The sequence below is a fragment of the Ischnura elegans genome, chromosome 1 (genome assembly GCF_921293095.1).
Source record: "Ischnura elegans chromosome 1, ioIscEleg1.1, whole genome shotgun sequence".
NCBI classification, from domain to species: Eukaryota; Metazoa; Arthropoda; class Insecta; order Odonata; family Coenagrionidae; genus Ischnura; species Ischnura elegans.
Genome location: NC_060246.1, coordinates 9,212,758 through 9,225,080, shown reverse-complemented (window position 1 = coordinate 9,225,080; position 12,323 = coordinate 9,212,758). Strand labels below are relative to the sequence as shown.

The window sequence follows — 12,323 nt, the reverse complement described above, 5'->3', positions numbered from 1 at the left end:
TTCTATTCCTGCGAGAACATCTTTTAATAAATAACCTGATCATATCGTCTCTGTGTAAAAGTTTTTTAATCGTATTTAAGATTTTATAGTGCATGTCTAATTTTCATCTCAAGTGCTTTAAACTGGTGTATAGAATTTATCAATCTTTCTAAACAAACACGAATTTTAGTGTAAATAAGTGTCAATTAAAGAAGAATTATGCTCAGTCAGTAGACTGAGCATAATTCTTCTTTAAATTAGTCTATATCTTCTCGCTCGAAAATTGATTGTTTTTTAATGTGCAGAGATATGTCTCCTGAGGCACGAATATTGTTCACAATTCTCTTTGAAGTCGGGAAAAGGATTTTAATTTTTCTTTAAGGAGGCGTTTTTCAATGTAAGGGCAAGATTCATTTCTAGAATATTGCAAGAACATAGTCGTTAAGGACGACATGAATAACAATTATGTGACAAAGCAAAGCAAATTGTGTTCTTTCAGTGACTACTTACTTTTAGGATTCCGATTTTCCTTAAAGCAAATTTTTACAAACATAAAATTCAAAATTCTCACGCTGAGATATAGCATTGCATGTAATTTCTCGAATCCATGAGCCTTGAACCGGTTGATTAGTCAGACGAGCTCTTTGAATGAATGAAATCCAAGGCAGGGCGAGAGGGGTTTTCATTGACTCACATTGTGATACAGCAATGCATGCGATTTCTCGAATGTCATAACCGGCGGAATTAGTGAGGCGATCTCTTTGACTTAATGAAATGCTAGGAAGAGCTAGAGATGATGATCATAAGTTTCCTTTACGAGAAACGTCAGATTATGCAGCAGTATAGTTGGAAGAGGCTCCGTGGATTTTTTTGAACTGCAACGATTCGTTGTAAGTTCTGTTGCCGACGCGACGGTAAACTTATCGGACCCGTCGACATCCCAATGGATAAAAGGCAGAGATCAGGGTTGGCAAGTGAATAAACGAAACGAAAATGCTTCGCTTCGACCCGGAGGGAAATTAAAATACGAGGCCTTGGTTTAGTTCCGTTCCCGCACGAAATTAAAATCGCCAAGGAGTTTAGTTTCGACCCGGGACGAAACTTTACTCCCGGGAACGAAACTAAATTAATCGAAACTCCGCTGCTCTTAGTTTAGTTTTGACACCAAAAGTTGAGTGGAGGGGGATAAGAGGTAATAGTTTCGACCCATTACGTTTGACATACGTGTAGAAAGTTTAAAACATTGAGCTTAAAAATCGAATGGACAGTTTGCGTTCACCGTTCTCCTGTTAGTGGTAATAATATGAGTGCCCCACGCATCTAATGCTGGCAGGCAAAACCTATACTTCATTCAATTGTACTTCGTACTTGGTGTGTGGGTCGAAACTAAACCGTTCAATGGGTCCCTCCGGCGCAAAACAGTATTTGTATTTCCTTTCGTCTAACAATAAGAGTTTTAGCTTAGTTTCCACCCGAAGCAGTTTTGACTCCGATTTCGTTTCGACCACGTTTAAATCCAGTTCGTTTCAACATTCGTCTCCCGGGAACGAAACTATTGAACTGCTTTTGACTTTCGTTTAGTTTCGATTACCTTCCCTGATAAGGAGTAGAGAGGAAAAGCTACGCAAAACCACCTTCATAGCTCCTTCTTTGATATGTTGTGCCGCTCAGGCGATCCCATCGGCCATCCATTAGCTATCCATAATAAAATATAAACAACAAATTGTGATATCCTCAATTAAATATATGATTCTGTTACTAACCTTGGCTCTAACATTATATGTCATTTATAAGGTCAACAATCGAGTTATACATTAGAGTGTGGAAATTATAATTCGCGGGGGTGACAAACCAAGGGATACAAGTGATTTATTATTCCAAAAAGAGTCAGGAACGCAAATTGGGTGAAGATAACAAACGAGATCATTTAGGCATTTATCAGTGCTTTTAATTTTTCACTCGATCTCAGCACATAACAGAGAATCGCTCGTATCCCGTGGTTACCAAGGTTTTTATATTTCATCCGTCAGTTCTCTCCCTGACTCTTTTAGCAAAGGAAATCTATCACTCGTAACCCTAAGCTTCTCACCCCCTCACATTTGTTGTCTATATATATTTTATCATGGATATATTGCATTTCCACCACGTTAAGCATGTAAAGATTTCATGAGTTATCTATCATTCGCCTCTTTTCTATTTTATTCGCGCGACCGAATTACTTTACCAATTTTTTCACTATTTCCTCTTGTAGTTGGAGCTGCATTGGCAGGGTACCTATTCTGCCTTCATTCCCACGCTTGCCTCCCACGCTGGAGGATGACCCAAGTTCTAAGCATCACCGCATCAAGGAAAACGATTTCGCCACGCATCCCTATTTTATTTTAAAGAGAACTGTACGTCGTGTTTGGTGTACAACTGAATTTTGTGAATTTCATACTCTTTTTCACTAACCTTTTCTGCATTTGAAAGCATTCCTTACGCAATGAATAGGGTAGTTTACTTTTATTTTTTTATTGCCTAAATTGAAAGGTTTTTACTCCTGCAGTACTTATTTCACACTTTTAGATTTTTAAATGACGATATCTATTTTTCGCGATTAAATGAAAAGTGAAAATTTTCAAGCGCGCGAAAACGCGACGGCTGGTAAAACCCCGTGTGACGTCATTCTGGTTCCCGCTTCCGCCGTGTGAGGTGACCTTGGGGCGAGGATACGACAGCTGCCACGTTGCGGGCTGCTAGCAGGTAGTAGAGTACCCTGCTAGTAGGTAGCGATTGGCTTAAATAAGGATTATTAATACCTTATCAAACGAAGAAAATTTACCGACCTTAGGTAGTTTTAATAGGTGATTATTAAGGCATATTTCCCTGAGCTCTGTGCCTCATGCATGCATTGGTAATATCAGACGATGTAAAACTCCTATCTACTCGTATAGAAAGTAGGTCCCTGTGACGTCACGTGGAGTGGCATCGCATGGGCGCATATCCGGCCTTTTTAAAATGAGAATAAAATTCACCATTGCCATTCGTCTAAACTGGAATTTCTAAAACCAAATGATTTGTTTATTAAGAATAGAGTAATGGTGGGTAAGGAATCACAATCAATGCCTTTAGTTTTCTCTGATGAAGGAAACTACCCTATTCATGTGAATATTAAGAGTTTTGTTTGTTAAAGTGACTTAACTTGGCTATCGGCAAGCTATGACTACGGAGAAGACATTTGTTCGACTTCACTATTCTCATAAACTAAGAGTGTGAAAGATATTGATTATTGTTACGATTGTCGCTATAAAATTAAGTAATAGGTGTGCTATGGGAAGTCCGATCAGGTCCCATGAGGTCCAAGACTTTGTTATTTGCTTGGCCGACTCTTATAAAACTTTCGTATATGAAATAAATTTCGGAAATTTAAGAAAAGAGTATTTTAGATGGAGGGAAATTATTTTTAGCTGTGTGCTAATGAAATTTAAAGTGACCAGCTAGCCGTAAGTTAGTGCTAAAAGTAAAAAAAATTCAGTCATCCAAAGTTTTCGAAATTTTCGTGGCATTAATGAAACGTTCTAATATCACTTTGAGCTCTACGCTTTTTTCGGTGAACACTTCTTTGCAAAAATCATTTCGCTGCTGAATCACTTCATCGTAAAATTATTTGATACAATGTGTATGTCTCATTGTATTACCTATTTTATAATGATATTATTGACTTTGATGGCTACATAATTAGGCGAGGTGAAAGAATTATTGAAATTTGGTATTCTTTTAATTTTGAAAATGTTAAAAATTCACGAATACCCCCGAGTTCCTCCATGAAATGATATTAGCTGTGGATAAAATTCTAGGAAATAGGATAAAAGTATTAGTTTCCTATAGGTGCCTTCCCTATCTCTGTGTGGCATTGTTTATTCGACGTGCACAAGAACTTGGGCAATCTTAGCAAAAACGGTGCGCGATGGGTTTGGCATGGTCCAGTATACCAGTTCAAGCGTGAACTTGAATTGAAATACGAATTCCAAGTTTCAATGATGTACCCTACGAAAGGAATTTTCATCAGTCAAGAGCGCGTGCTCCCTCTTGTTTTCCTATTCAATTGCGAATTGTGAAATACCAGGATTGATACGTGATACATTTAAAATCCTTTTGTCCTATTAGGTTTTAGTTGGAGGCAATAATTTTGTAAACGTTGAAAGTACCTCTTTTTCCTAAATTTCTCGCCTTCCTAGGTTATTTCGGGGCTTTATATTTGCCATGTTGCAGATTCATTTGTATTCTTAATATTTCAATCTTATTCTTAATATTTTTTTAACCTATAGGCACAAGACTTATTATTCTTAATATTTTACTTTTTGGTAAAATATTTTGCACTACATTTCAGAACCATAGCTAAAAGTGAGTCTTGATCTCGACGAGGTTGAGAAATGCACTAATCTTACAGATTTGGGCTGAGTTCATCTCTCAACTATTGTACAAGCATCTTTTAATAAAAAACGCATATAAAAATATGTACAAATCGGCGATGCGACTATCTTCAACGTTATTTGCATTTAATAGCAGTATTTTTGCGGCAGGCCAATATAAAAATGATTTTAGTTCAGCGGTGCATTATTTTACTGGGGACAGTGGTGCTTCTGTTTTTATAATGTTTTTATGAACTCCCTATGCTGTTTGTCGTCTTGTCCGGATGAACTCTTTCAACTCAAGTTTAACCCACTTTCCGATTAGTTATCAAGCTGAAGTTTTCAGGATAGCTCAGAACAAGATGATAATGCAGTATGTTGATACTTGTACTATGATTTGAACTATAACTAGAGTGTTATTCAGAATTTATCATAAAATTTTGTGAGTAATTCAAAAACTGGCCTCCAAAATCAGATGGTGGCGCTGTGATCATTTGAAGGAACGAGAATGATAGATTGTGTTTTCATCAAAGTTCATTGAAATAAATGATTGCACAAGTTTTACTTGTATTCATTTTCGTTCGTCTTAAAAATATTTTTTTACTAAAATATATTTTTATTTTACATTATTATTATGTTATCGCCTATAACCTAGTGCGACTTCGTTGGTCGAAAAACACGTTTTTCCCGTCACCCGCATCACGTAATCCTGGCGCTGCCATTCATTAAGAGATTGCATTGAAAGTAATCGTACTAAAGTGGAGAGACCAAAGTTCTTCCCTTTCTTTTAACCCGCTGTCCTCCGTTCGGCATATTACCCCGACTCCACTCTTCAAATTGCCGTCTCTTCAAGTAATGGTTCAGCAGTGAAGCGTCATTATCGGGATGGGATTGGAGGTTATCGGGGGAAAAGTTGTCGCGGAATGACTTGGGCAGGAATTGAGACGAGGCGGATGTAGTCAGGAGGAGGAAAAGTCTTTTGAGCACCCTGGATACGCGATTAAGAAAGCGCCTGAGATGGTCTCTTCCATTCATGGACAAATTGAACCGGAAAGCTCTCCGATTCGGAAACGCAATTACGATCGCGTGCTGACTGAAGCAGTTGGCTGATTGGGTACTTTTGGTCCTTTGCAAACTTCAATTTTTGTCCCCTAAAACTAGCTTTGAATTCGAAGTTATCGGAACTTGAAGTGTAAGTCAAAATTTAAAGTTTTTTTTCTGTAGGCGACTACCTACCTCTATTTAAAGTACTTCGAAAAAGTTTATTGGGTGTAACTTTTTTAAAAGTATTTATACTGTTATAGTGAAAAACTTCACTGTCTCTGCAATAAAAATCGGTGCTTGGAATGTCATGACATATAATTATTAACCTTAGAGTAATGCATTCATAAATTTAATTAAATCTCCATAACACAAGCGAGGTAGAATATAGTTTCGGCTCTTATGATAAAATCGCTTAGCTTGTTGCAGAAAATAACAGAATTAATAATGAGGTAATAAATGTCATGGAAGCTATATTTTTTGGAAATTCCAAATTACAATATTTTTTTATTAATGAAGTGGATATTTTTTAAAAATTCTATCACTATAAATAATATCTTAGAAATTTTTCAGAAGTCACCGAAGTCCCATTAAGCTATTATAATCGAGTTCGAAGTTGTTCTGAATTGAAAAAAAAACATTCTGAATTCTTAATTGAAAAAAACATGCAGCACTTGTAGTTAAGTGTTTGTCTGGGAGTAGAGAATCTGGCGATCCATCGAATTGTGGCACATGGATTCTAAGCAAACTTATCAAGTGTCATATATTTTATGTGGATAATAATGGCATGGAAAACAACGACAGATAGTTCGAAACGTATGTAGGCTGTAGAGTAAATTAATCTCTAGGATAGCACAATGTTCGTTAAAAAACATACACATGTAGAATATATAACAGAAAAAGTGTAATTTTGAATCACGTTGAAGTTGCAATTTGTGTACTAATATGTAAAAAAATATTATCTCGTGGGAAATAAAAGTGTGTGATATTTTTCTTAACCATCAACGTCAGCGTTTGTGATTATTATCTACTCTGCAGCCGCCCACATTTTCTTACGCGAGCGATTCAAAATCTATTTATACTTCTGAGGATAAACAGATTCAATACAAGCGCTGTTAAAAACATTTTTCACACTTTTTGCCTGGATTGTTTCCTTTCACTTGAGGAGTCATTTAATCACAGGGCACATTTATTTACTTTATTTTGGGTAACGTTACATACGCTCCACATTCACCGTTTACTTAGCAAAGGTATTTTGTGTGTCACATATTCATCTGAGAATAATATTTACCCGTCGAGACAAAATTTAGTTGCTAACAAAGTTGAAAGAGAACTTTAATAACCCATCTTTTGAAGGGGTAAAAATCACAAATCTAAAATTAATGACTCTTTCAGATGCAGTCATTTGGAGTTGATGGGAAGCAGTAACCAATCTCTTGAGGAGTCACACAATTTATCATCATTTCGGTGAAATGACTCCGCTAAACCTTCTCCTTTGAATGCATTGCGGAAGTGAAGGCAATAAACAATCGGCATAAATATTTTTACTTCTGCCAAAAATAAGAGTTGAAAAATGGATGTACCGTTGAAGGGCAGATTTCTGGAATCGAATTCGCAAAAGGTAGAATGTGTTATGAGTCATTGATGTTATAGTCGCTGTTAAGGAGAAACCTTGCGGGTGATAGTTATTTAAATTAGCGTCAAATATTATATTTAATGTATACTTTTAATCAATACCATGGCCATTGCGTCCATCGTTTTTAAATTTCCTTAACACGTTTCAAAATCGAAAAGGTTTTGGATGGGCAAAGTTTGAAAAAGGAAAGGCATTTATAACACATGGCGTAACAATATATTTCATGGGCATATTGCATAAATAGAGCATTTTTATTTTACATTAGCATAACGTGCCGCAAACGCTTCATGTTGATGTAAAGGTTATTTAAATTTTGAATGCCGTATTATTTTAGAAATTAAAAAAAAATTCTAAGACATAATGCACATCTGTTTTTGGCTGTAATGAGACAATTGTCAAAATTAATTGAGGAGATGTAGAAACGAATAGCAAGACATTTTAGGAAGATTAACGCAATAGGTACATTGCAAAATCTCAGGGCGTGGCAAGTCTGTTTGAGTGAACGTACAACCCTAGCGCTGACAGTCAATCGAAGAATGGTTAAATGGGTTCGCAATGCCAGGTGTTTTATATAACGCGCGATCTCCTTCAGAAATAAACCACTCGAAGTAATGAGTTGTCCATGTTTCCGGCAACAGGGCAAACTCGTGGCCAATCGGAGCGCTTTGCTCAAAGTTTCTGGAGTTTAAAAATATTTCGCGTTCGACCTGAACAGGATCGGTAATTTTGGCTCCTGGTGGCATCAGCTATCCGAGGTTAAAATTTCGTAACGCAATTATAATACTGCTAATTACAGTTCAGTATGAGCGGACGTTGAGCATGTAAAATTCAAGGTGGACAATCAAACCGGCACTCATAATTGTAGTAGAGATTCCCAGAGACGCCATTATGAATTTTGTTATGCATTAGTATTAGTTTTTTCGTTTTGGTGGGGTATTGAATTTTGTGTTCTCTTTCCATCAGTGTGTCATCGAAATAGATAATCATTTTATCCCTCATTAGATTTAAGAAGGACGGTCTTGGATGCATTTATCCTCCTCACAGCCGTATTTTATTTTAAAGTTTTTTAATTTTTTTAATGTATGTTAAGAGGGTACCAAATGTCGAATTTGAGCATTTTTACAACAATTTCTTATTTAAATGATCGTGCGACGGGAATCCATCTTTGTTAGCGAGGTATGACGAATAATTGCGTATCCCTTGAGGGAACTCCAATCAGAATCACTGGTGAATGTGATTCCTAGTGTTGTAAGGTTTCCTTTACAGGTCTGTGTCTGCTCATCATTATTAACCTTTGAGATGAGAACTATCGCAGTAATCTAAGCTTCCATATACGTAATTTCTAAAATAGATCAATTTTAGCTGATTAAAAAGAAAATTATGAGTGATATTTTGTAAATTTTGCAGCAATTATGCTGTCCGTCTATGTAATATGCTGTCTAATTGTCATATCAACTTGTCACCATTTCCTGCCAAGTTAATTTTTCCAGTAAAGTTTTTCAGAATAATGTTACCCTTTTCCGTTTCGTAAATGAGCAGCGACGGAAACTTTTCTTTGAAAATTTTCAGGAAAAAATCCCTCGATAGAAAAAGATATAAATTAAGTGCATAATTTTACTTTTAAGATTTAGGCGTCAATATTCTATAATCAGTGTTTTTTTTTAATACAGGAATTTTGATGGAAAGGGACATAATGTGAGTCCAGCTGATCTACTAAGTACAATCCTAGGAATAACGTATGTAATCCTTAATCGTGCACGCACCCCGGCGCTTATTTTTAAATATAGGGAAGGCTTATCTTGAGGTATATATCAACTGTTCTTCTAGTGCGTACTTTCTTCAAGCAAATTATGGCCATCAACACATTTTAATGATAGAGCTACAAATTGGCCCTATTAACACTTTTTTGGAAGTTTGTGAGAATCACTTACGGCCTGCAAGTTTACCCCAGGTAAATTGCTTCCTCGTCCCTGGCTGGTAAAGTCGCGATAAAGATGTAAGGCAAGACGAGGTGCAGGACCTATCAGCTGACCAAAACTACGGCCCGGGAGCACCCGCTTCAGCGTTAAGAGCTGAGGGAGCGGCTAAATTCTGCGCAAAATATTTTACCTCCCTAATCGATTGTCTGGAATTAAAAAAGGGCGAATATTGGTCGAAATTGACTTTCAATTTAATCTCTGCCCGTCGTTGTTATAGGAAACCTTACCAATGGAGGCATATATGGATAGGGAAAAGTCGTACTATTAAGTCACTCTTTAAGTTGGCTGTCCCTAAGTAATAATATAATAATGACCTAAATATTAAAATCGAAACAATAACTAATTTATAATAACAAAATAGAAGATTAATGCGATATGATCACTAAATATGTTAGTTCTATCGTGATAATTTTAGCCTCTCCTAGTGTAACGGCAGCGCTAATTATCATTTAAGAGTAGCACTTGTCACAATTCCTACCCTTTCCTTTTTGTTACTATTTGAGTGTATTCGGTATAAATGTAATTGTTTCGTGTGTGCGTGTGAATAGCATTTTTTTTAAATACCGCGCAAACAAGGTGAATCGCGACCCGACAGAGCGCGCTAGTGGAACCACTGCCCTCCCCTCCCTTCCCCTCTCACGAGACAGTCAGTGATGGGACACTCAACATCGAAGAGAGACAGCCAGTCTTTGAACCACTCAACATCGGAGAGAGACGGTGGAGAGGAGTCGGTCGAAGAGTCATTGAACCACTCAACATCGGAGATAGACGGTGGAGAGGACGGTCGAGATTGATCGAGCCACCAACGTTGGAGAGAGGCGGTGGAGCATTGGAGCCACAGGCTACTGGAGATAGAGAGGAAGCACCTTGGCAACTCCCCAGTCGTCGGCTTGGAAAATGCAACGAGGAACCATCACGAGCGCATGAGAAGTCTACTCGGCCACGTCATCACCTCGTGTTCCCGAATAAGGTGCAGTAATCAACCGTGTCCCCACCACTGTCCCCGGTCGAAGCAGCGTCGAGAACGTTTCTCCCTCCTATCCCTCTCTTTTCCCATTGCAAGAAAGCGCTGGAACGATTAGTGAATCTTCAATCTCAAAAGTGCAGCAGAGGACTTTTTTAAACCTTGCGAAAAGATTTAAATGCAGTTCATTTCAAGTTTACGTTTATGTTATCAAGTTGATTTTTGGTTTCTTTGTATTTTGTATTTGATCCTTGACAATCCGGCCCTACTAACATGTTTTCAAGTGCTACTCCCCATATTTTTGTATGTTAAATTTAATTATTGCGATCTTTGTCAATAAATGCATTTCTTGTGTTCGCAACCCAGGAATACGTGTGGTCTTTCACCCTCAACCTCCCCTTCCAATTATCCCGTACGTTTCGCATCCTCAAAATTACTCGTTTTTTACGTCGCCCCCGCTCTGAGGTGTTTCTTGCTCTATTTTATAACGGACGCAAACCCGTTCGTCACACTAGATATGTAAACAGTAAAAATAAAGACACATTCTGCTAGCAACGATGAGGCCTAGAGATTTTTTTTGGCAATCAAAGTTCCATTTTTTCCGAGGAAACATTTCCATTGGCGTAAATATATTTATCCAATTAACAAAAATTGACAATCAATGAAGAAAAAAAACTTATGAATCTATCTTAATCAGCTTCAACGTTCGTAAAGAACTATTTAATGTCAATCAAGTAAAGATGATGGAGTCGAAAGAGCCGTGTTTATTTTCCGGAAAAATGCCAGTTAAATTTTTTTTCATTTACTAATTCTCCTATAACGAACAGATATTTCAACCACTTAATATAAAGTCTCCTGAATGACGTTGAATCCCTAAAAATTGTTACGAGCGAGTTGATTTCCGTGTTCCTAATGGCGAAATCGTGCCCCCAGCCGGCCTTATGGGGTTTACCATCAGAGGCCAGTCCTCATAGGTACCCTCTCTTTTAACGGGTAAATATTTTCAATTTTCTACTCCAGTCAACTCCGAGCATAAAAATAATCTCAAACGCCACGACGACGCAGCAATATCGACGCTCGTTTACTCAAATGAGCATCGTAATGATTTCATACGTCTCCCTCCCTTGTCACGATGACCCGTTCGTGAGTTGTTCCCGAGCTACCTTGAAGATTCATACCTAGATAGTGATCATTCAAATTTAATGTTGGTCAGAAATCGACAATGGAGCGAAAGTGGCCATGCTCGATTTGTTGCAAGACTTTTTCAAATGATAGTACCTACACGACCTGGCGGACGACACCGATTGTTTATTTACATTGAGCCGTTGCCCTAACAATGCGCCCGAAAATTATCGGACGTCTTTTCTTAGTTTCATGGTTAGTTCCCATTACGCCACCAGAGTGGGAAATTGGCGCTGCGCCATCATCTACGTCATCTCAGAGAAGTTGACGACGGAATCACCCCCCACCACTTATGTAGGGTCGACTGAGAAACGCATGTAAGGGCCTTATGTAATGTAGGGACGGATATGTAGGGTCGACTAAAAATATGGCCCTATGTTTTCCGCAGGGCGTTCAATTCGCTCTTGAAATCAGAGTTCAGGTCTGACAGTTAAGATGATGTAGAACGTTAGTTATATTTATAAATAAAAAAATGAAATTACTTTTTAAGATTTTTAATCGGGTATCATAAGACATTGATACAATGTGGGCCTTTATGGACCATTATGAATTCAGTTGCTAACATTGATTAGAGTTCCCCTTCCTTTACGCTTCTGTTTATTATTGGCAAAAGCGTCCCGTGCACCTTGATCTGCATCTTCAACGTCTGTGTACCGCGCACCAGGTTCATTAGTTTCGTCATAAGGGTCGCGTGCACCAATTCCTATCTTACCATCAAAAGCTTCATGGTGAGCAGGTGTAATGGCTGGATCTTTGACGGGAGCGGCGTCGGTCAGTCCTCGTTCTGTTTAGAGAGGATAATATTGGTTTAGATTTGCTTCGAAATTCGACTATAAATTAAGATAAAAGTTGAGATGCAGTAACAATTCGCAGTTAAATGTATATATATAGCAACTCACCCGATGGGAAAAAGTTGATGCCGATGACCAAGATTCCCACGAGGAGGAACACTTTTGCGCTGACCACCATCTTGTCTGCAACACGGAACACGCTTTCGCTTGATCTCGAAGATCGAAGTTGAGGAGCACTGTGAAAGCTCTTGGCTTATATTCGCTGAGGATCACCGTAGGCTCATATCGCCCACGTTGTTGACTTTTTGTCCTTAATGTGATCACGTGATTTCGGTGATTCATTGTCGTGCTGATCATGAC

At 37.9% G+C, this 12,323-nt stretch overlaps 1 protein-coding gene and 1 long non-coding RNA gene across 2 annotated transcripts in view; one reads left to right on the top strand and one right to left on the bottom strand.

Annotated features, from left to right (window-relative positions):
* Positions 1-12,323, top strand: part of LOC124155326 — a 390,208-nt gene that overhangs the window by 110,452 nt on the left and 267,433 nt on the right. The window lies entirely within an intron of this gene.
* LOC124155321 lies at positions 11,651-12,199 on the bottom strand. Its single transcript, XM_046529041.1, has 2 exons — positions 12,072-12,199; positions 11,651-11,956 (listed from the first exon to the last, which is right to left on the bottom strand). Exons 1-2 carry the CDS (start codon positions 12,139-12,141, stop codon positions 11,724-11,726), a joined length of 303 nt encoding a protein of 100 aa, XP_046384997.1. The 5' UTR covers positions 12,142-12,199; the 3' UTR covers positions 11,651-11,723.